Source organism: Drosophila bipectinata, chromosome XL, assembly GCF_030179905.1.
Source record: "Drosophila bipectinata strain 14024-0381.07 chromosome XL, DbipHiC1v2, whole genome shotgun sequence".
Classification (NCBI taxonomy): domain Eukaryota; kingdom Metazoa; phylum Arthropoda; class Insecta; order Diptera; family Drosophilidae; genus Drosophila; species Drosophila bipectinata.
Genome location: NC_091734.1, coordinates 13,456,018 through 13,480,861, shown reverse-complemented (window position 1 = coordinate 13,480,861; position 24,844 = coordinate 13,456,018). Strand labels below are relative to the sequence as shown.

Below are 24,844 nucleotides of genomic sequence, written 5' to 3'. Positions count from 1 at the left end.
CATAGCATTTTTTTGTAATATTTTGTATTTTATTTTATTTTAATACAATGCCATACAAATACGTATGTATATACAATGCTCTCTAAATGCATTTACTGCCTGTTACATTGTTTATTTCATTTATTATGCTTTAGAATAATTTATAAGCATTAATTAAATCGCAATTTTTCGGTTTTTAATTTTTTTGTGCTATTAGTAGGTTGGTTTTTTTATATTTTTTATATTTTAGTTTAGTTTTTGTTTGTTGACACGACTAAGTAGACCAGTCCCATTGGTTAGAAAATTGGTTACTATATTTCACTATGACATACAAAATAATAATATATAGGCATATTTTTTTTTTATAATATATATATAATTATATAAGATATAAATATTAAAGTTTCGCTCTTGCTTGGCATTCGCTGAATCGTTTTTTTAGTTTTTTGTGGTTTTGTTTTTTCACTTTTTAGTGTGGATTGGAGGCTGAAAGGGGGCGGGGCAGGGTATTTTTTTTTTGTGACCTAATGACTAAAACAATGCTTTCAATATAAAAAAAAAACTAAATAGTTCATAACAAAACACTAAGATTAGTTAAAAAAAAAAATACAGAAAAATGTGAAGGCTGCAGTATTATTTACAATTTTTGTGTTTCTTTTTTTTTTTTTAAAGGTACTTGGTACACAAATTTTTTTAACAAATAATAAAAAAAAAAATGGAAATTTGTGCGCGCAGGACTTTTGGGATTTCAACTGTGACAGGACAAGGATATTCAGGATCTATTCAGCTCCTCACGCTTAAAGTTCCGTATCGCCTCCAGGAGCTGGGAACGGGGATCGGGCGTGGTGGGTGTGTTGCCAGCGGATGCACTGCGTCCTGCCTCCTTGGGCTTGACGGGCTTCAGGGCCAGGCCCAGTTGTGGCGGAGGCGGGGGTGGCACTGCTGCTGCTGCTGCCACTGCGGCAGCTGGCTGGGATGTGGGACGTAGCTTCACCTGCAGGGTTACAGCTTCCGACTTTGTTTCCGTTTCCGGTTTCAGTTTCAATTCAACCTTGCTGGTTTTCAGGAAGGTGACGGGCTTGGGGGATGTGGCTGGCGGGGATGTGGAAGTGGGAGCTGATGCGGGTGCTACTGAGGGAGCAGGAGTGGCAGCTTTGGCTGGAGCCGGAGCAGGAGCTGCTACAGGAGGTGCTGGGGTGGATGAAGTTCCGTTCACCAAAACCCTAGAGCTGCGAGCCTTGTCCTGCTCCTGCTGCTCCTTGGCCAGCATTCGCTCCTTGAAGCCAGTGCGGCGCAAGGTATTCTGACCGAACGGTGTGGGTGTCGCCTCCACGGGCTTGTTCCGCTCCAGACTGGAGACGGGGCGTGGCAGGGAGTTGCTGGCGGAGCTGCTGGCGGAGGTGGTGGACACCACCTGGATGTGATTGCCGGCTGGGAGGGTGAAGCGATTGGTCTTGGCAGGTCGCGGCAGTGTCGAGGACTGAACTTGTGTGGGTTTCGGAGCTGGAACTTCCACCTTGGCCACTGGCTTAGACACCTCTTCTTTCTCCTGTGGAGCTTCTGGCACCACATCCCTCAGAGGCTTCACCGTGATGGGAACATGGTACTCCTTACGCTGCGGAATGCCCATCCTGAGAATGGGCGAGGCCACTTCGATGGTCAGCTTGGCCGGCGGCGAGGACACTGTCTGGGATTTCCCAGCACCGCCGAAGATGTAGTCGCCTTCGTTCTTGATCGCCACCTGGGACTTGGGTCTCTCGCTCCACGTGGCAAAGTTGATGCTGGGCGGACCAGAGTACCGGTAGCTGGGCGGCAAGGGCTTGGATCCTGGCGCGGATTCAACCGCCTCCTTCTTGACGGGCTTTGGACTCGGCTCTCGCAGGGCTACAGGGCTCAGGGGGGTAGCTGGGGAGGATTGTTCGGAAACTGGTTTTTCTACGGGCGGTGGTGATGGCTCCTTGGGGACAGTGGTCTTCCACTCGTTAAAAACTTCTAGTGGCTCCTCTTTGCAGACAATAGGAGCTGACTCGAGAACCACAGCAGCGGGCACCATCTGGACAGGCTTGGGTGACGATGAAACCTTATTCTCAACGGGAGGAGGAGTCACTGCTTTCTGGACAGGCTTTTTCTCAACAACCGGAGAAACAGCTACTTTCTGGACAGGCTTGGGAGACTCCACCACCTTCTCTGTAACGGTCAAGGACAGTGGTGGCTTTGGTGGTGCTGCCGGACTTGCATCCTTGACCTGGTTCTTTGGTTCTTTGGTCAGTTGCTGCTCCACCGAAGGACTTGGTATCTTTGGTTGCTCCGCCACGGGACTGCTGCTGCCGGCGCTCTCCGCCAGGCTGTTCTTCCGGGAGTTCAGTATGGTCTTGATCACCTCCAGGCTCTGGAGGGAGGGCGACTCGCCGATGCTCAGCTCGCTGGAGGAGCGCCTCTGGCCCAACGGATAGCCATTCTGCTCCAGCTTGTTGAGCGAGACGTGGGAGGTGCTGCGCAGGCTCAGGCCCTCCCCCGGCCCGGGACTAGCTGAGGGTGTCTCCGGGGAGCCCACGGCCTGGAAGGAGTCCGCGCGAGCCACCCTCGTCGTGGTCTTGGCCGTGGCAATGCTGAAGTTGGCCAGACGACTCGGCTTGGCCGCCTCGATCTCTGTCGGCTCCGGTTGCTTCTTGATGATGGTTTCCAGCTTCTGCTGGTTGATGATGGCCGACAGCTCGTCCACGATCTCGTCCAGCGGCGAGCCGGGACTTCGGTTGCCACCGTTTGCCTTTGCCTGGGATGCCCGGCTGTCGGAGAAATCCGGCGGCGGCGATATGGGCACCGAATAGTTCCACGAGGAGAGCGAGGTCAGCTCGCTGGTGCTGCCGGGCGTGGTCAGATTTCCATTGGGAGTGGCCACCGCCTGCTCCTCCTCCTCTGTCTGGTCTTCTTCCTTGGCGAGGGCGGCCAGTTCCGCCAGACTGGTGGCCACTGGAGGTTCAACCTTCTTCGAGGAGGTCTTGCACAGCTTAAAGTTGTACACCTTGATGGCTTCGTCGTCCTCGGAACTCGATTCCTGCTGCGACTTGTTCTCCAGATCCAGTTCCACCTCCGGCTCGGGTGACGGAGACGGTGCCGGTTCTCCGATTCCGGAATCCGCCTGCTTGGAGGCCGCATCGTTGTCGTCTTCGTCGGCGGCACTGCCCAGGGATCGGGGCTCCGGTGTGGGCGTGCGATTCAGTAGCACTTTGGAGACGTTTCCGTTCTGTGTGGCTGCCAGGCCGTTCTCCACCACCGGCGGGCTACTGGCCACGGGCAGGGGTGTGGTGATCCTGGGTGCCGGCTGGGGGACATTGCCATTCACAGGCGTGGGCGGAGTGGCCACTTCCGGCAGGGAAGCAAGGGACACCGTGTCCCCGCCACTCAGATGCTCCGGCGGAGGAGCCGGCGCCGTTTTCTTCTTAATCTGAATTAGGCGCTTCCGGGGCGTGGGCTCCGGTCCCCCGGCACCGGACAGAGGCTTCAGATCCAGCGTGGCGTAGTGACCGTCTGGGGAGTCCTCCTCCTGTCGGATTACGCCCTTGGCGCTGTTACCGTTGCAGTCCAGCTCCTGATTCCCGGACAGATTCGGCGTGGACATGTGGAGTTGGGGACGCTTCACAATCACCGCATAAGCTGGCTCCGATTTCAGAGGAGCAGGAGCGGGAGCCGCCACTTTAGATGGCGGAGGATTCGAGGGTATCTCCGGAACCGACTGCTCCGGAATGCAAATCTGGCTCGGCGGCCGTGGAGCCGTTCGCTTCTTGCGGGGCGGCGGCGCCAGGACTTTTGCCGGCGGCACCACCACCGGTATCCGGGTGTAGTTCATCCCCGTGGAGTCCATCGAGTTGAGGGAGTTGCTCGAACTGTACGGACTCGGTGTCTTGGCCGTGATCTTCGAGTTCCGGCTGCTGCTGAAATCGGAACTGCTGCTCAGCGAGTCGCGTGCGATCCCAGTGCGATGGAACTTGTGCATGGCATCCGGATTGAAGTTGTCGTACGACTCCGACTTGTGGCACAGCCGGATCTCGGAGAGACCCACGGCTCCGATTGTGGACTCGCAACTGTACACCTGACTAGCGTCCACTGAAAGAAAAGAAGATAGAGTGTGAGAAATTGTCTCAGATTTAAAAAAAAAAGTAAGGATGGGTATCCCTAGGAAGGAGTTCGTCTTTTGAGAGATCCCATGTCTATAACTTGGCCAAAAATAATCCTATTCTTGAAAGATATACCTTAGAAGATTTCTGGATCGATTCTTCATAAATCTGCATTCAAATCTGAAAATGTAATTTTGGATCCAAAATTTTCAAAATTTTCTAGGGGACCCCCTGCCAAAATCGGGGAAATCGTGAAAATGGCATTAGGACCCCTTGGGAAGGCTATATCTTGGCCAATTTTGATCCGATTCTTGAGAAGAATACGTCAAAAGATTCGTAAATAAAATCTATGATAAAGATGCTCTCAAGAACCCCTTTCCGTGTTCTATTATGCTTCGATCCTGTCGCCAAATCCTTACCCCTATCACTCTGACTATATCTAACTCTTACCTGGACTCCGGAACTCGTATTTTTCCGCATCCAGTTGCTTGTTGTCGCAAACGAGGGCCAGGAGCTTGCTGAGCGGCACCCGGGCGCCCAGACGGGCCACGAAGAGCTGGTCCTTGGGGAGCAGAACGGTGATCCGGAAGGTCTGCTCGAAGGGGGCGTTACTGGTGGCGGCGGGCACCGGTGTGATTCGGTTGTACTCCAGCTGACTAGTCTCGTTGATGTCCGTGTCGGTGGACAGATGATGGAGCTGTGTCGTCGACTTGGACAGCTTGCCGATGGAGGAGCTGCCGGTGCTGGATTTGTCTAAAAGGATATTAAGGATTATTTTAAGGCCTTTTATATATTTTTTTTTGGAAATCTTACCCTTTTTTCGGCCAAACCAGCGATTTAAGGTTGAGAAGCCGCCCTTCATGCTGCTCATGTTTCTGGGCGTGGCTCTCTCTTTGATCCTTTTTGTGTGTGAGTGTGGGTGTGCTCTTCCTACTATCACTCTCTCCTTGTCACACTCTTACACAGCTAGCTCGATTTCCGTTTCCGTTTCCACCTTTATGAACTTCCGTTTCGTTTGAAATCGTTTGTGGTTTCTTTTTTTAAATAAATATTTCGATCGCGTTCGAATCGGTAATCTTACGAGTTTCGTAATATTCCTAGAGCATGCTAGAAAATGGCGTGCGATTTCGCAGCAAAGAAATCTGCAAATAAAAGAAAAAAAAAACGGTTAAGAATTAAGTAAAAAAAAAAATACGAACTGATTACAAAACACAAGACTCTAGCTCCGCCAGACCTTATCGGAAGAGTGGTCTGATAAGAATGATGGAGGTGGGTACTGGGTACTCCGTACTGAGTACTGAGTACTGAATACTGGATGGTTGAATGCTTGAATGGTTTAATGGCTCCGGTGGTTATGGTCTCTGGTAGTACGCATTCCTTATGGCTCATTTATCAATTTGCCCAAAAAAAACAGCTACCAGATGTTTTTCGTTTTTTTAACTCAAATTAGATGATTAATTTCCTTTTGTTTTCAGTGTATATTTTCCCCCAACTGATTTTACTTTATTTAATTTATCAATTACATGTTTTTCCTTGCCATTCGCGTTGCTATTTACTTTTTTCGCCTGGCTTAGTGCTTAATTGTCGGCCAGGTTGTTTAATGGCTCACACCTACAAACAAATGGATATATGTATGTATGTATATATATGTATACAAGCGATAAGCTTAAGAAAATCGAAATCGCTGACGCGGCGGAGAAGCTCGCTAGCGACTTGGAGGCGTTTTTTTTGTCGCGTGCGTTTCATTTGCAAACAATGGCCAATGCGAAGGTAACTTTATGGCCAAGATAGGGATATATAGAGTGCCAGAGGGGGGTGGGGAGCCTAGGGGTAGGGGGCTGTAGGTGGGCTGTGATGGACTATTGTCTAATGACACAGTTCCAAGGTGCAACAGTGTATGTGGCATGGAAATGCAAATTACGGCCAATTGTGTTTGAAAACAATTTAGATTCTCACATCGACGACAGTGAGTTTCAGATCCACAGGAAGTCGCTTTTTATTTTTTTTTCTACCCTTAATTAACCTTTCGGAAGCGCCAACCGATTCACGATCATTAATTGACCGATAATTGATTTGATTTCAAGTTGAAATAACTTGTTTCTCTAATCCAGATTCTAGGTTATAAAATATACCTATAACCCTTAAGAGCTATACACTTCATTGCCTTTAACTTAATGATCCGTTGTGTACCAGACACGTGCTCCACAAATCGATTTGTGTTTACATTTTAATGAGCAGCCACGGTTAATTAGTCCAACTATTAGCCAGTCTAATTAGATATTAAACTCAAAACATGGCGTCTCCGGCTTCTGGTAGAGTTGCTTCCCACGGAAAAGAATCGATAGCCTCCCCCCACCCCCCCCCAGGTGATATCGGTATTACCACAAAAGCACTATAATTGTTTACATTTCACTTTCTTTCTTTTTTAGGGCCTTAGTCACAGTTTATTTTGTGGTAAATATTTATTTACACTTGAGATTTAACAAAAAACAACAAAAATATTACTGGGTATTTAAAGATTCGAATTGCCAAGCTTTTCTAACCTGTTTGTTTTCGAGTTTATCAATACATTGTTGTTGGATTTTGGCCAGGCTAGGCAGCTTTTTTTTATAGTCAGTCACTAAAGTTCCCCTTGAAATAAACATGAGTAAGTAAAAATTCCTCAGCTATCATGAAAATGTGTTGCCTTTTTTTTGTTGTTGTTGTTGTTGGGGTTTTAAATCATCACGTTCCATAAACATGGCTTGCGGTGTTGCCAAAAAAATAAAAATAATGAGCTTGGCTAATAGCCGAAACAAACATGAACACGGACACATTTGGGGGCCTTTTGAACCGGCTAATTGAAATAAAAATTAAATTATACCCAAAAGTGGTGTGAATTTTGTGCCTAAGGGCTATAAGAAACCTTCATTATCTATAACTTTATTGGCTTTGAGTGGTTCTATATAGCCTATAAATTTGAATACAATTGGCCATGTAACTGGCTAACTGGCCTGATGATGATGAATCAGTGTCGAGTCTCTGAGAGCTGCACCTGAACAATCGGACTGTAATTGAACTGTTTGCTTTCGGAGTATCTGTATAGGTGAGATGGTTAAGTAAGGCCCTCTATCGATTTCCACTTCTCACCCCAAGTAGCCCAGTTAACAGGCAAACAATACTGTGCCATATATCTATATATAATACCTACTATATTGTATAATTGTGTATGCCAAGGGGTCAGACCTCCGATAGAAAACAAGGTCTTTAAAATAAGGTCTTATCGCAGTGTGAACTTGATTGATCAGCAGCATTGAAAAATTCTAATTTTTTGTAAGTGGATCTCAAGGAAAGGTTTTCTTAATCATCAAAGCAGGTATATTTTTTTGGGGGAATTATGTAAATAATTACTTGCGGTTTTATGAGTAAGTTCGATTGAAAACTTTCCTGTTTTCTGATTTGGAAACATTTATAGTCCATCAAGAATCTATCAAGTAGAACCAATTGGCTTGTTTATGGGTTAGATAACCCCAACCATAAATGAATGCAAATTGTTTTGGCCAATTTTGAGAGCCCTAATACCGTTATTGGCAACTTTCTACCGTTACACACAACCCCCCTAAATAAATATCCATGAATCGGTGGCTTTATGTTTATATTTATTTTTTGTTGAAAAGTACCGCGAATCAGAAGTACAAACAGTGGATGATTAATGGGTACCCATCTCACTGAAAAAAGGGATCGGAAGTTGGTGATTGGGAAAGCCAAAATTTTTTAAGGATTGAATCATATAATGAGAGATATATAATAAATATGCAGTGACACTGACATTGAAGTTTTGGCATTGCATTCACGACGAGATTCACTGAGGTTGTTGTCTCAAAGTTAGACGATGATATCATATAGTGGATAATACGACGTGAGGGAATTTTTTATTGGTGCTCATCATTGTTTCATTATAAAGAAAAAAAAACACGATCGGCTGGAATCTAACCGCCTAGACCGCTATGCAAATTTCTTTCCAAGTCTCGACCCAGAGTGGTGGTGTCTGACTTTCGTGAGGCACTGTTTTTTTTTTTTTCTGTGACAACCTTTATCTGAAGACGTTGCCTGAGGATGGCAATGCAGCAAATTATCAGCCAGGATGACTAATCCCAAAATATGCTAAGTCGTATCTGCTAGTCGTTGTCGTTATGTCGTTATCTATTTCAATTTGTGCGGCAATTTGAGCCACTTGATTATATATATATGTATGTATATATGTTGGCCAGATATCACGTACTGAGTTATAGCCTTAAGAGATGGCACCTGTCTGTTGGACAATCGATTGTGTGTTACCATCCAATACCTCCTGTCAATTATACTTTGAAGAGCCTCTATGACGTGTGTTGGCTTTTTAGAATAATAATCCAAAGGTTATATAAAGTAAGAAAAAGCTTAGCATCTTGCAAAATAAAGATGATGCATATTTTAAGATCAAGTACTGGAAATGATCAATCATCTATTATTGGCGATAATGAAATTCGATGGCGTAACTCTGAAGTGTAAGAATTCTTATTTCTTAGTCTTTTTTTTTCCGCATTTTAAGACCGATTCTTTTAGCGGCTTGGCAAATTGAAAACAAATCGCTCATAGCCTGGCTAATTGCAAGTTTTCCGTTCATTTTCCACACAGATAACAACTGCATTAGCAGTAACTACTGTTTTGTGGCTGGCTTATGGGAAATGTTATGTGATGGCTAATGGTGGTTATATATATCTTTACAGTTTGCAGTTTTTAGATCCCGTGAACTACGTGACGAATCACACACACACACATACACTCTCTTTTTTTTGCTTTCTTCTTTCTTTCTTTAATTTTTTTTTTTTTGTTCTTTCTCCGTAGGTCACAAACACACATTCTTTTTAGTTTACTTTTCGTGTTATCACTTCTTGGCAATTAAATTGCAATTTTTTTTTTTTTTTATTTTGATGTTTAACAAAATAAATAAACACGCACTTAAGATTTAGCTACTAAAAAAAAAAAGAATAACTAAAAAATGGAAAAAAAAATATATTAAATTGGTACTAGAACTGCGTACTAAGGTCTAGCGGTAAGCTTTTTCTTTCTGTTTCTTTTGATGGCTTTCTTTCTTCTTTCGCACTCACGTTCTCGCGTTTGGGTGTTTTGGGGGGCGTGTGGTGTATGTTTCCGAGGGGGGAGTTGGGTGGTGGGGGGAAGGCCCACAGGTTGTGGAGTAGATTCCGGCAGAACAGAAGTGAGGAGAAGGCGGAGAAGCGACTTTTGCGAGGCGGCGCCATCGACGACGTTAACAAAACTGAAAACAAAAAACGCGCAAATTATGCATAGAACACAAAACACTCACTCAACCGCTCGCACACACACACACACACACACTTGGCAATAATAGTAGCAATAATAAAGCAACGGTAACTCTCTAATAATAGAGCCAAAGGCAGAAGAAAGAAAAAAAAAAAGTTAAGTTACCTGCGTTGCACAGTGGCCATAAAACTAAAGATAGGCTTTAAAATCTTTAAAAATATTTCAAATCTTTTAATAAATATATACATATTTTTTGATAAAAATCTTTAGACTTTAAAAAATGATTAAAATTTCCGAATTTTTAAGCTTAAAATTCCTATTGATTCCACTGTCTTGGCTCCCTTTCAGCTGGGGCCACTCTCACGCTCTTTTTTTTTTTGTGCACCTCTCTCTCTCTTTCTCTCGCACTCAATTGGAGCCTGGTGCTCTTATCTTATCAGACAATGCAAAATGATAACAACAACAATAAAAACAATAATAATAAAAGGGTGAAAGGGTGAAAAACTGCATGGCAAGTGTTTCTATTCGATACATACTTGTAGATACTTTTTTTTTGTATCTTTGGCGGTTCGCGATGTATTTGTATCTTCACTTGTCGCCGCACTTGGCCAAACTGAACTAAAACTTTGAGCCAAGTGCGTTGCATAAGCCACGATGATGATGATGATGAGCTGCGTCGACGACGACGACGACGACGACGACGACGACGCTGGCAGCGACTGTCAATTTGCGCAAGTTTCTCGTTCTGATTGACGACCTTCAATCGCAGTCAACTACTACTATTCTCAGTGTTTATCGTGTGGGTGCCCCTGCAACCTACTACCTGCAACCTACAACCTACAAGCCACCACCACCCAACCCTCAACTGCCTCGGTCTTCTTTCTTTTGCCAACTTTTTAAGTGGTAAGATGTGGCGCTCCTCATGGCTTAAAAGACGCGCCAACACCAACACTGTATGGCCACAGGAGTGGTGCGTGACCATTTTGGGGGTCCAAGAAAATAGGAAGGAAGCCTCACCTAAGCGCACACGCACCACTATATTAATACAGTATACTATATATCTATGACATCACTAATCGTATCCATAAATGGACATTCCAAGAGACAATGGCTTTAAGGTGTGCCGATCCAACTTCTAATTATGTGTGCAGCTCATTTTTATCAAAGTGGAACATCTAAGAATGTTTAGCTTTGAGTTTTTTTTTAACTTAAGAGCTACTGAAAGTCAATAAAGATACAAGTAAGCCTCTCACAACTAAGAGGACTTGCCATTAAGGATATTATCCTACAACCTTAAAACTTTTAGTAAAACAACTATATACTTAAAACATTTTAGTCTGGATACTTCTATTTTTTTATCCACTAAGATAATACCTCTTAAAAATGGACACATGGTTAGAGGTTAGAGAACTCTATATATAGAATTATAGTATAGTCCTCTCTATAGTATCTCTCAACTTCAAAAACCAAGTTCCTTCAACTTTTTTTAATCTTTTTTCAACATAAAAGACGTAAAATTCTCAAGGGTTTATTTTGGTTTTAATGGCGATTATAGAGGTCTCCCTCCTTCCCAGTACTAGTACCAGTTCCAAACGCTATCTCATCCATCTGGGCCGACTTCCTTTTACCGCCCCATACCTATCTTGATCACTTAAGGCTTGTTTGACTCGCATATTAAAAGGTGCCTAAGTTCTGTTTGGAATCGGTGACGCTATATAGCTATACCGCTTATCGGTAACCGTACACACACTCGATAATGTACGCAAAGAATTCCAATAAATTCTGTCTGGCTTACGGAACTTTTGCCCCCGTCCAAGTTAAAGATATGGCTTGCGGGCCAAGAAATTCTATTTCATTTTTATGATTTTCGAGGGCGCCTAACTAACTACCATAACTCCAAAAATAAAGGTAAGATACCCATACATCTAGTTTTAATGTATTTATTTCTTTAGTTGTCAACCACATATAGTAGAGGTGTCGGGCACGTTCCGGGGCCTCTGATAACCTCAACCTTAACTGGTAATGTCGGGCAATTTTTCGGTGTAGCAATAAGCGAAGGTTTCCCAGCCAGACGTTGGGGGCGTTGCTGCTATCACTCGTGTTAATGGCATATATCTCGAATGTACATATATTTGTATTGTACTTAGTAAGTACGTACTACGTATATGATCGACATCGACAGCAACATCATTGAGGCATTTCTCCGGCCACAGATACAAAGACCTCCTCTGGTACTTGGTGACCCCGATTTTTTTTTGAGGGAATTCTTGCGTTGTTGTTGTTGTTTTTTCTTCTCTCTCTGTCTCTCTGGCACTCTGTCTGGTATTTTTGCCTCATTTTTTTTTTGTGTTTGGTAGTTGTTGCAAAAAGTGGCACAAACTCATTCCGAAAAGCGGCTTGAAGAACCCAGAAACAGAAACAGAATCAGTAACAGAAACAGGCACTAAACAAGTTTCACGATTGCAAATTCGACAATGGAACCATATGATCAGAGTTATGGAGTAATGATAGTTATGATCATTATTGGCTGATGCTGTTCGAGGAGAGATTTCTTCAACTCTCGGGCTCTTTAAATCTTTCATAAATATTTTTAAAGGCACGCCTAGCCAACTCCACCTTTTCTTTGTAGATTTTCTTTGGAAAATGCATCACAGAAAGAGACAGGTAAGGTTGATCTACATACCGGGCTCCGTTAGTCGTGGCCCTTTTATTTCTTTATTTTTTTTCCAGATTTTTCTTTTTTTTTTTTTGCATGTCTCGGTTTAATTAGACTTCAATCAATGCCAGAGGCAACTGTCAGCGCCCTACTGACTTTTAAATGGTTAAAACAAGGAGGGAAAGGTGGCCTATGGGAGGAGTTGGAGTTTAAAAAGCTATGGGGATAGACTTAATTGACTTTTCTTCAAGCCAATCAAGGTATAGTTTGTTGACAGTCATGAGATAAAGTTAAGTCCTTATAGAAGTTATTTTTTTTGATATTCAGTTTAATTTAAAAAGATATATTCTTACTTATATAGTTGTTATAGAGTTAAAAACACAGTAGCTTTAAAACTAAGGGCTAGAACGTCTTCCAGAATGAGGTCAACTGTCATCTCTGAGCCATACTTCAAAGCCAGACCAAAACAGATCTTAGCCCTCTACCTCTAGATCTAGAAGACCCTACTGATTGTACCCCCTCTTTCGTATCTTTGAAATGCTAACTTGACCTGACAGTTGCATGCGTTTGCGATGATTTTGATTTGAGTTTTCAGATTCAAGCAGCTGATTCAATTATGCCTGCCTGCAGTGCGACGCAAAGCTCAAAACTCAAACCTCAAAACTCACAATTCGCAATTCGTAAAATCGCAAAGTGCAGTCAGCCGTCCGGACAATTCAATGTGGTTCAATCTGTGGCAAAAAAAAAAACACACACCCTGGCATCCACACACACACACTCCAGACTCTAGACAGCCATTTGCATACACATGTTTCTATCAGGCTGAACAAAAGTGGAGTCTGACAGGAGATATCCACTTACACATGTACTACGTACGTGGCCAGAGAAACATCTTTGCATATATTATGGAAACTATTATCGTAAGTGCCGTCACACAAACATTATTTTTCACTTTTTTTTTTGCGTTAATCTGGAAAATATTTATAGGTTTGAACTTTTGCCGGGGATTGTATCTCAAAGTCCAACTACTTTGGGTGTGAAATACCATAAATTCCTTCTAAATACTATCCATTTTTTTTTGCTGAAATTCCTTATATTTTTTATTGGCTGACCACCTGTAAGGTTTTTTGTTTTTGTTTTTTTGGGGAACTCCAAAGAGCTCTTACAAAAATTGGTGCTTGCCACAACCTGTCAAAGTTTTGCCACAAAAAAATCAAGTTTTGTTTTTGTATTTTTTTTATGATTTGGGTGTTTGAGTGTTGCAACCGCGGCAGCAGCAAAAGTATCTAAAAGATACAACAGCAATAGATACACACATCCAATTGCTAGCCAAGTGCTGCTCATAATAATTTGTTGGAGTGCATTTTCCACATTGCAATGTTTGGAGGCAATCGGAGAGATGCCGGTTTTAACCCAACATTTCCATTCAAAACTAAAAAAAAAAAAAAAAATGGGAGAAAAAAAATGAAGAAAAACTCCCCGCCCACTGGCCAAACGAGCTGGAAAACTGCTGTTGTTTTTGTTGTTGGCAAAGAAAGTGAAGCGAAATGAAATGCAGCTGCAACAGGCCTACCAGCAGCCACTTGCAACTTGCAACAAGATAGCAGCAACTTTTGCTTCTCCTTATCCATGGCCTGTGAAGCGGCTTTCTTACTTGGGTAATAACTGGCTTGCATTTCATTTGAAAGACGTTTAACGCATTGCCTTAATTGCATTGTAACAGCCAAGGCAGCGCCAACGCAACTAAAGATACAGATACACAGATATACAGATTTAAAGATACAATTGCATCCATCGCATGCTGCTGGGCTTGCCGGGCTTGCCAAACAACCTTGACATGCCGCCAAACTAATGACAGGAAATCGCCGACAAGTGCGCGGCCCATTCCCAATTCCAATTCCAATTCCAATCCGAATCCGAATCCCAACTGCCATCTCGAGTCTCCAATCCAATCCAATCTCAAATCCAAACACAAGCCCATCCACCATTTAAATTTTACAATTTACAATTTACAATCTAAACCCACACAAGAGATGAGCTAGACTCACCTTGCTTTAGTTCAATTTTCAAAAACAGTCAAGACAACTTGAGTTAGAAAGTTATTTTAATAAGAAAATTAAAAAAATATATGAATGAAGCATTATACCGGCAGTTTATGTATTTGAAATCCTTCCTTAAATAATTGTTAATATCTGTTTAGTTTATCTAGTGCTCCCTGTAGTTAGATTGCATTGGCTGGTCGCGCTTTTTAATTGCGAGTCGCATCCAACCGGTTGCAAGTTGAACAATTGCCGCCCAAGCCATCTACAGAAAAAAAAAAGAAGAAAGGAAAGCTATCTTTAAGCTGAGCCGAAGTTGATATACCCTTGCAGTTACGGGCATATGTATATCGGATGGAATTTATATTGCAAATATGGGATATAGTAGACCGATTCTTATGAGAACAAGGTCCCAAGTTTGGCTTGTATACCCAAGCAGTCACATACATGCCTACATATATGGTAGCCATATGGTTGAAAAAAAAACTACCACAAAAAATTACAAAAAAAAAATTACAACAAAAAAAATTACAACAAAAAAAATTACAACAAAAAAAATTACAACAAAAAAAATTACAACAACAAAAAATTACAGCAACAAAAAATTACAACAACAAAAAAATACAACAACAAAAAATTACAACAACAAAAAAATACAACAACAAACACCTACAACGACAAAAAGCTACAACAACAAACACCTACAACGACAAAAAGCTACAAAAACAAAAACAAACCAATAAAAGTCAAGAAAAAAAAACACCAATACTTACCAAAAAAAAAAAAACAATTAATTTCCCGATTTTTCAGGCCTGCTTAAGTGCAACCTATGAGAATCGAGGAGGAGGGCGCTATTTTTTAAAAAATTATTTTTTAATTTTTCATGAAATAGCTACCAAATTAAAGATTATTTCGGAACGATATTATATGCAATAAAACCGTAAAATTGTACTCTTCCTTGGTATAAGACTCCTTGGTGCCCTTAAAAGTAGGCAGTGGAAATATTAGTGTTTACATTTTTAGTTTAAGATTTATAAAAAACTCAAGTTTTCCTTTAAAAATTAAAGAAGAATTATATTTTTATACAAGCTTTGTAATCTTATATAACCTGGAAACTATATATCGGGTTATATAATACAGTTATTTTGCAGAAATAACTAATTTAAAAAAAAATAAATAAATAAAAAAAAAATTCAACTATATCTCCAAATATCTCCACTCTTCATCAGTGTATCTGTATCTAAATCAGTAGCTGTATCTGTATCTGTATCCGTAAGTGCAAGTATCTGCATCGGTTTTGGCCATATGCAGCGATTGATCATGGACCTGGACAGTCGCCGAAAGAGTGGATATTGGCTATTGAATAGTGGTTACCTGAAATGCCTGCACCACTGGATCGATGGGTGGATAGGTGGATAGGTGGGGTGCATTGAACCGTTCGATAGATTGAAACTGTATCGAACAAATGTGGCTCACCTTGGCTTAAGATACTTCTCTCTTTCTCTCTCTCTGTTTGTTTGTGTCTCTCTCTATGGGGCTGGGCTGAATGTTTATCAATGAAATTGGACAGCTGAATGGGTAACTAGGTGGCCAGGTGCCACAGCCAGACCACCAATTAGTGGGTGAACATGGCCTGGCCAAATATGACAAAAATGTCTTAAAACGGAACTATGCAATAAAAAGTAAGGTATAAACTTGAATTGCATTACCAGTTAGTAATTAAAGTTTAATAGTTTGGGTTTGAAAGGATAGACACTTGAGAGGTTTAACAATTAACGACTACTTTTAAAAGGTTATTCTAAATGGCTTTAGTTCCTGAAGATGCAATAAAAATATTTTAAAGTGGTCAGAATTTTAGCAGACTTTTAGTATTAATGGTTCCTACAATTCTCAGCTATTTCAAGTCTTTTTAAGCTTAAATCCGAGCTTGCAATATCTATTTCTTTAAACATTTTCATCTCCAACTATTATCATCTAATGTGACCTAGAAATCAACTTATAGATTTCATTCTATGTGCAATCTCTGCACCTGAAACGTGTCTTGTCAAAGTAAACAAACGAAACTATCATTATCAGTATTACCCATATTTTTTACAATCATCATTTGTTTATTTATTCATTACAAGTGTTTTTATCAAATCTTAGAAATGACAATCTTATGGTACTTTTTTTGTAATTTTGTTAAGCAATATCTGATTTGTGATGTCTACTTTCCGTTGAAATCCATGCCAGTTCCGATCCAATTCCATGAGCACCTGCCCAGCTGACCAGGTAACCCCCTTAGGATCAATTTCAGCTGTATATACATATATTCGGGATATAAATACACTGTTTACCATATCGGATTACCGATTGGATCCGCTTCCCGGCACAGCTGGAATGGCAATTTCTGATCCGGACTTTGATTCCATTTAAACTTCAAAAAAAAAAAAAACTTAAGTGCATGTATATATATTTATTTATTTATTTTTTTTTTTATATAAAATGAGACATTCAAAAGGTTAATGTGGGGGGAACAAACCCGGACTAAAGAGTCATTGGCCGGACTTGGATTTGGAATGAGATTTAGAGACTCGGTGAGACCTGGCCTGTCAGCGTCCGAGACATGGGCCATATATTTCTGCAACACGGATAATGGTCTGGCATTAAGATTCATTGCGAATGCAAGTCACAGCTCTGTGAGCTCTTTGGTTTTGGTGGGAAACTACCAGCCAGTGTTGACCTTGAAATGGACCCCTGGCAGCAGAAAAAAAAGCAAAAAAAAAATAGTCAAGAAATTCAGCTAAGAAACTATGGCTAAGAAAACCATCAGGGCAGAGAAAGTAGTTAGGCTGCCGCCAACCAGTTAAGAGTTAAGAGAGAAAAAGTAAAATTATTTTAGGACAGGCCGTGTGTTGTGGCCAAAAAAAGTATGTCACCTGCAATGGTGCAGTTCGGCACCCAAGGCATTTATTTTTCTGGCTCTCCGATAAAAAACCAAAAAAGCTGAAAAACAACAACAGAAATCAACGAGAAAACAGCTGTGAACTGAAAGCCACACGAAACTGGCCAGTGGCAAGTGGCAGGTTTTTACTTTCTGCCCCAAAAAATGAAACCAAGAAAAATACAAATACAAAAATAAAAACAAAACAAGCGCCACACACAAAAAATATCGACAACAAGTCTCTCGCATTCGCATACTGGCCAAACAAGTTGGCCAAAAAAGCAAAAGGCAACCCCACTTGCCACACACACCCGAAAAAAAATCCTACCTCCTTTTTAATAATCTATAATTAAAATTTAAAAAAAAATCAATTATACTTATTCTATAAAATACCCATTAAGAATACATATTTAATTGAAAAGAAAAACAATAAACTTAAGTTTTTGCTGTGTATTTGGGATGCGTGTTGCATGCTTTTCGAGCAGGAAGCACTTGCAACACTTGCAACACGCAAGCTTCGCTTGATTTGAGCTCTTTTTATTTTGTAGTTTTTTATTTTTTATTTTTTGGAGCTTAAAGTTTGCCGTTTGGCTAATGGAATTCCAGCCAGTTCCAGCCACAGCCGCCACTTATATAAAAGATTAGACCAATCCGATGCCTCAGTCATGTCACGTAGCTCCCCATAGATACCAATATATTGTATATATATGTATACTATATCTGGGAGAGTGTCCAGGTCTTCGCCCAATGGAATGGAAATGCTGTTCAAGATTATACAATGATCGTAGCTAAAAAAAAAAAAAGTGTGTTTCGGGAGCGTCTCATGTGAGGCACGTCCTCAAAAAAGCGGAGGGGCACGAGGTAATAGATATTGAATTGGATATTGGATAATGCCCAGGGGATTGGGAAATTGCTAAATGGCTTTTAACAAGAAGTAATTAGTTTGTTAATCATAGAGATTAAAGTATCTGATACTTGTCTGAATTTTAATAAATATTTATCCTTCAGATATCCATGATATATACTCTTCAAAATCAGTATTCCAAGTGTAAACTTGTACTATTCTCAGTATATCAACATCAGAATCTTTGATTTGTGTGTTCTTCAAGTTTTGTAAATTATTACATACAAGTTATATCGAATAATCCAGCCCGATCACGTACCGATATTTACCAAGATTATACAATATATAGCTAAATATTTACGCTGTCTACTCTTGAGATATATTTTAAGCACGTCTTCGTTTATTTTGTTTTTTTATTTTCTATGGTATGTTTTTTGGGGATTTCTGCAGCCCTTGCCCAACAATTGTATCTGCGAATTTGTGAGTATCTTTTTTTTTGTTGAAGTTGACCCACTTGCCCCAATGCGATCCGATCGCATTTCGCCCCTTTTCTTTTTGGCCTTTTTCTTGTGCGTCTCCTCTTTCTTTCTTTTGGGCCATTTTCAATGTCAACATGATTTTTTTTATTTTTTTGGGGTGACAATGAAGTCCAAACTGGAGTTGAAAGCAGTATTTTTTTTCTAATTTTTTTCGTTTTTGGGTTGTGGCGCGCGTGTTTTGCATTTTTAGTTTAAACAAAAGCGAAAGAAGCTAAAAAACCAGAATTTACACAAAATCATATGTAAATGTCGTTGAAGATTTGCATAAAGACGGGCTATAAATTAGTGGTTTTTGTTTCTTTTTCGTCAGCAGTTTTCAGGTTCAAAGCAATTAAGTAATAACACAAATCAAACACCGAAAAAAAACGTAGCTAAACGTAAACAAAAACCAACAGGTAAAAAAACTGAAATTATGCAAGCGAAAAACGAGAAAAAAAGGCAATCCATTGCTATGGTTCGATGATTTAGAGGCCTCCGACCTGTAGCATGATTTTAAAAACCCCTTACTCACACCTCAAGTTCACATTTAAAAGAGAAAAAAATGCAATTTCAACACCATGTTTGCTTAAAGATCTAAACGATGGAACTATTAATAAACTAAAAAGCACTTAATATATCTAATTCGAGTCACTGGCCGGTCAACTTCTTGTAGTTTATTCGTTGAGTTTTTCACGCTTTCGTACTCAACACAATTGAGTTGAATTGCAATTGAAAAGCCAACAAAAAAAAAAAATTGCAATTGGTCAAGCACTCCCATATGAACAAATATAAAGGGGGAGTAGTATAATAAAAGCTAAAATAATAAATACCTTAGGTTTAACGAATTTATCTGGCAATCGTTTGATTTTTATTGGTAAAGTTTCTTCTATTGGTTTTTACTTCAATCTTTGGTAATAAATTGTAATTCATAGCTTGATTTAATAGCCACTTAATATTTAAATCACCCGCCTCTGATAGGCGCCAAAGTAATTAGTGTTCTAAAATATGTAAACTGGAAGGAGTGCAAAGCTTTCCTGCCGTTGCACCTGCGCTTTCTAACACTCTCATCCTTCCACTCTCTCTCACTCTCTCTCTCTATCACTGACACTACGATCAAAGTTCGTTCTAACTCCCCTTTTCGAATTGTTTTTGTTTTTGCGTGTTTTTTTGTGTGTTTAATTGTTTGAAAAGTTGTAGAAAACAGTGTTTATCTATTAATTAATAGTTTTGTTAATTAAATCTTAATGAATGCAATTGTTTAAAAGGAGTTTTCAATGTTTATTTTTGCCCTCCCCCTCGCGTGTGTGTTTACAAAGCTCCCAGCACGAAGAAGAAGAATAACATCCTAGAGAGCATAGAGAGGGCCGTCCGCATAGGTGACGATAGTAATTCAGGTGAGTTTCATTTTCTTTATTTACCTTTTTTTGAGGGGGGAGGCACGTGTTGTGGGTTAAGTTCTAACTATTTCTATTCGTTTATATGACAATATTTGGTGTGGAAAATCTTTGAAGCGTCACCAAAAGTCTGAAATATCAACCAAGTTTTTTAGAAAAAGGTGTCTTTTTTTTTCTTTTTTTTTTTTTTTTGGGTTGTGTGATGATGAGTAGGGGAAGCATACCGGTTTGGCTTAGACCGTGTGGTGTCTGTGTTTTGTTTTGTTACTGTTGTTGTTGTTGCTGTTGTTGGTAAACACGTTTGCCGAGCGGCTGCCCTTGTCAAGGTCATGCCCAGTCAAATGCTGCTCTTTTTTTTGTTTATTTTTATTTACTTTGTTCAGCGGCTTCTATCAAAAACCTAAAAAAAACTGCAGCCATTGTTTCACAATATCTGTTGGTTGTGGGTGGGGTGGGGTGGTGGGGGGGGTGGTGTAATGTCTAAAATGATGGATCAACAGCTGATCCATTGTATAACTGTAATGTCCCCAGAAAAAAATAAAAAATAAAAACATAAAAATTATAAAAAACATTAAGCTCGGAAGAGGGAAAAATAAACTCTGGTTTGTTGGTTTAAGTGGGCGGAGGTGGAAGTGGCAGTGGAGAAGGGGGCTCTTGAGTTCAACGACTTTATATGACAATTGGCCATTGTTGTTGCTATTGTTGGAGTGTTTTTGTTGTTGTTGTTGTTGCTGGTGGAGTGTTGTCGTGGCAAAAGCCAACAGCACGAGCAATTAAAAAGACGTTAATTTGTAGAGTTGTTTCTTCTTTTTTTTTGGTGGCCACGAAATTGAATTTTCAACTGACCAATTCCAGTGATTAATAGCCAGAAAAGTTAGATGGTTGCCAGAAACTGTTTTGGTCTCTATCTTCGATCCCGAATTAAATTCTTTCACTGCTCCAGGGCCTGGAGGGATTGGGATTGGGGATTGGGATTGGAGATCTGAGATTTTAGACTTGAGAATTGGGGGAATGTAAATGGAAATGGTCCGCTTCTGTCGCTCATAATTACTTGCAAGAGGCAAACGAAGCCTAAATTAACGACTCAGCTGAGACGACGACGCCAAAACGGTTCAAGTCACAGTCAGCGAACTCTGAAACACACAGATACACCTCAACATAGAAGATACATAGATACGCAGATACTCAGATACTCAGATACTTGGATAGTTGGGTTGATACGTAGCCAAAGGTATGCTCGTGCATGATTCTAATTACTATGTATGGGACCCCCATCCCAAAATAGAGGGGCGCAAAAGGGGCGGCTTCGGCTTTGTGCCTACGGATCATACAGATATATGTACATATATGTAACTAAACAAAGTGAGAAAGAAAGAGCCAGAGAGAGATAGAGAGAGAGAGATGGGGAGCAGGAGAGTGCGAGTTGGAGTGCCAACAAGAACTCTATTGTTTGAGCTTCGTCAGCAGAGCGTCAGTTGGAGAATCGAGACTGTAGAATGTAGAATGGTGTATAGACAACGAAGAGAATGGAACTTGGAGAAGTTCAAGTACCCTGGCAAACATTACATGACCGCCATAGATCATAGAGGAAGTCTTCAAGCATACGACCGAGGTGGGAATAATAGCTCTGCAAATCAAAGGCCTTCAGCTAAAAAGGTTTCTACAATTAAATCATACAATGAGCAAGAATGTGCTCAATTAATTCCTTCATATTTAGTTTCAAACCCTAATTGTCACGGTCGCCAAATAATTTCACCGAAAAGAACATGGTTGTTATAAAATAATGTTTGGCTTGTTTGGTCAGAATTTTCATTATAAAATGTGCATCAGGAATGTGCTTAAATTCCTTGCTATTAACCATAACTGTCACGGTCGCCATAGTTAAGAGCTTACTAATAGTTTCTTTTCATAATCCCATGTTGGCCTTGTATGCCCAGAATTCCCAGTTACCAATTGATGTAAAAGTCTGGGCCATTAAAGATTTAGAAAGGCCCTTCAGCATCAGATTCGGCCCAAAAAAATGGAATGAAAGTGAGAGGAGCCAGGTGGAGTGACAGGTAAAAAAAAGAAAACCGGGAGATATTGCGCCCAGTGGGGGGATCTTTGAAAACCCAAAAGGGGGATAAAAAAAAAAAGTGGTACGATCTGAATTTAAGAAACTGAATGGAATGGAAATGAGCAATGCGCAGATTCCTTCCGATGGTAACCCTAGACTTCAGTTTGTTTGTCTTTTGTTCCCATTCAACAAAAAATATATATATATGTATATATGCTGGGATTTAAATCGAGCAGCTGCTGTTGAAAATTTGTGTGTAGGGTAGGTAGGGTCCCCCTTCCCGGTCTTCTCCCCATGATTAAGCTTCGGTGAGAATGAGAACAATTCTACTTAGCGCTGGTGGGTCAAATACCTTGGGCAACTTAACGAGCTACCATCTTTTTTTTTGTGTTTTCTCATTGAAATTGTTTATTGTTTCGTTGTCGTTCGGTGAGTGAAGCGATGCAAATGTTGTATAAAATTCAATAAACTGCGAAACCAGTTTATCAGTTGATTGCCGGAGCTTTGTCGTTTCTCAGTGAAATGTCTTGGGCAAAAGTTGCCAAATAATATATAAGCTATATATATTCCTCCCCAAAATAAAAAAAAAACAATCATGAGCTTCATGTCCCAATCATCATCATACCCATTTGTTGTCTTTGTCGCCGCGTTTTTTTGTTTGCGTTGCTTTTTTTTTTAGTGGATTTTTCCCCATTTTTTACGATTTTACCTTTTTTCTCCTTAGTTGTTTTTTTTTTTTGTTTCTTTTGTTAATTTTTATGTGAGATTCAATTAAAAACTTTTGACCAGCAATTTCATAAATTTGTGAGCTTAAGCAGAGAGATGAGGAACCTGTTTGATGTTAATCAATTTTCGCAACAAATTTTTGCACTTGCCATTTGCTATTTGGCGGAACCAAAAATCTCAAAAAGGAAACATGCGCTAAATAGAGTCGTACAAGTATCTATTTACGTTTTAACTCGTTTTTTTGTGGAGTTTCTCACTTGCTTGGAAATTACTTAATATGCATTTAGCTGCCGTGCTTCGACCTTACATAGCTAACTGATTTTTAGTTTTTTTTTCTCACTATAGGATCGATAGTTGAAAGCCGCGATAATATGTTTCCGCTGCGGTTTTTCGTCGGCCATCCAACCACTATAATCTCCATCATAATCACAGCCAGCATCTCGGCACCATTATTGGTATAAACCATTGATTGTTGTTCTGTTATGTGGCCGCCGCCACCGTTGTGTGATAATTATTATCAGAGCTCTGGCTGGATGGATCACCTGACTCTGGGTTCTCGATTATCGATTCGTTCCCAGCCACCAAAAAAAAAAAAATGAAATAAAATAAAGATCTCCAGAATCCGGTACTGGTACTGGGCGCTACAAGGAAGTAAAATTGCAGATTGCCGAAGCGAGCTTTCGATTGCCTGCTTTCACTGCTGACTCAGGTTGCTTTTTCTTCTTGGACTTGAAATCCGACTATCTGTCATTTTGATTTTCCGCTTTTAGCAGGCCACTCTGGGTCGATGGCTTTATAAATCCGAAAACACAACATTTTGTTAACCCACTTCACTTTATTTTCCCCAAAATAAAATAAAAATAATAAAACTTACAGACACGGTTGATCAAATTTAAAGCAAAGCCCTGATTTAATAGAAATCACGTATGCAATTTTATTTTATTGGTTGGAGAGTTTGTTTTTTTGAGAACGTGTGAAAATTTAGAAAAAAAAAATCTAAGCAGGAGATCTCAGGGGTTTTTTGTATTTTTGTTCCAAGTGGACAATCCTCTCTCAAGCGGACACTAGAGTTAAGCTTTAAAACTCTTTAGAATTAGAAACAAAAGAAAGGGGAGACTTTAAAGCTTAAATATTCTCATTTAGCGGACAAGCCTCTCTTAAGCGGACACTCTAAATTAACTAATTTTTAGATCCTTTTAACCACAGTGCAACGTGTGAATTTTTAGCCAACAACACCGGCATAATTTACCGTTTTTGGAGCACTGGCTGTGGTTCGGGCCTTATCGGTATGTTGGATCGTTTTGGCGGATCAGATCCGAGTGTATGGAGTGAGTGGGGTGAGTGGGGGGGTAAAGTGAATTCCAAAAGCTGTGTTGCAAACGGAAGCTAGAAGACGGCTACAAAAGATGGTCTTAGCCTGGCCAAGCAGAAGAAACCGACAACTTACCTAGACAACGACCTCAATTAGCAAAAAAACAGTTTGGGCCGAGTTCTGTTCCATGGTTCTAACTGCCTTTTGATGTGATGGACTTAATGGCGCTCTACTTCCTGTCAGCTCACATGCATCGGTGTCTTTCAAGTGTCAACACACTCTCGTACACTCTCGATCTAAATTCTTTCTTCCCGAGGGTTATTTTTTGGTAATCACTTTTTTTTGGTTTAATAAAAAAAAATTGTAAAAAAAAAGGGGACCAAAATATATATTTATTTAACGCCACATTTCTGTGCGAAATGGTGAACACTAACACTCGCGACGTATCTTTCGGATGTGTAAACAAATGCACTTGGACTGTGAAGCATTTGCGAATTCTTCTGGCGAGGAGGAATTCTTCAGATTTTGATTCCGCGACCCAGAGAACGCCGAGTGAGACGAGACGACGACGACGACGAGGGTGGTGGAGAGTAGTATCGAAGTAGTATTTCGAAGCGAAACGCAGCGCGAGCGTCCGTTCGGCGTGAAACTCGTTTGCGAACTGAACCGCTCAGCTGAAAAAGTATCTGAAGCTCAGCTGCAGTAGCCAGCTCAGTAGCAGATACAGCTGGCGCCGCTCGCCGCCGACACTTACTCTCTCTTTGCCGCATTACCGCTTTTCCGCTCCACCGTTTCTTCGTTCTCCAGTCCAGTCCACCCTTTCTACCTCCCCACACCTCCAGCCACCCAATGCCCGGAAAATGGGGGAGTTGGGGGTGGTGGCAGTGACGGTGACGGTGAGTGTGCAACAAAAATTAACTGGGCGCACGCACGGGCCTCCAAAGCGCCCAACCCAGCTCCACTGGGGAATTACAATTAATT

At 40.8% G+C, this 24,844-nt stretch overlaps 1 protein-coding gene and 1 long non-coding RNA gene across 5 annotated transcripts in view; one reads left to right on the top strand and one right to left on the bottom strand.

Moving 5' to 3' along the window:
• Positions 1-7: 7 nt before the first annotated feature.
• Positions 8-24,512, bottom strand: LOC108124050 (nascent polypeptide-associated complex subunit alpha, muscle-specific form). Of its 4 annotated transcripts, XM_070276479.1 has the most exons (4): positions 9,221-9,391; positions 4,908-5,236; positions 4,545-4,847; positions 8-4,083 (listed from the first exon to the last, which is right to left on the bottom strand). In XM_070276479.1, exons 2-4 carry the CDS (start codon positions 4,963-4,965, stop codon positions 752-754), a joined length of 3,693 nt encoding a protein of 1,230 aa, XP_070132580.1. In that variant the 5' UTR covers positions 4,966-5,236; positions 9,221-9,391; the 3' UTR covers positions 8-751. The 4 variants fall into 4 exon arrangements, with proteins under 4 accessions (XP_070132580.1, XP_043065881.1, XP_043065882.1 ...); XM_043209946.2 differs by lacking the exon at positions 9,221-9,391 and adding an exon at positions 23,999-24,512 and having other exon boundaries at positions 4,545-5,236; XM_043209947.2 differs by having other exon boundaries at positions 4,545-5,236; positions 9,221-9,392.
• The window catches only part of LOC138925628 (uncharacterized), a 59,087-nt gene continuing 53,394 nt past the window's right edge, over positions 19,152-24,844 (top strand). The window contains exon 1 of the long non-coding RNA XR_011441845.1: positions 19,152-19,769. This is a non-coding gene — a long non-coding RNA (uncharacterized lncRNA). The remainder of the gene's footprint in view (positions 19,770-24,844) is intronic.

Bases quoted from the DNA above. Each gene is read 5' to 3' on its own strand.
- LOC108124050 (XM_043209946.2), bottom strand. From the start codon at position 4,965: ATGAGCAGCATGAAGGGCGGCTTCTCAACCTTAAATCGCTGGTTTGGC. The intron at 4,084-4,544 runs GTAAGAGTTAGA...CTTTTCTTTCAG, and splicing joins ATACGAGTTCCGGAGTCCAG to TGGACGCTAGTCAGGTGTAC.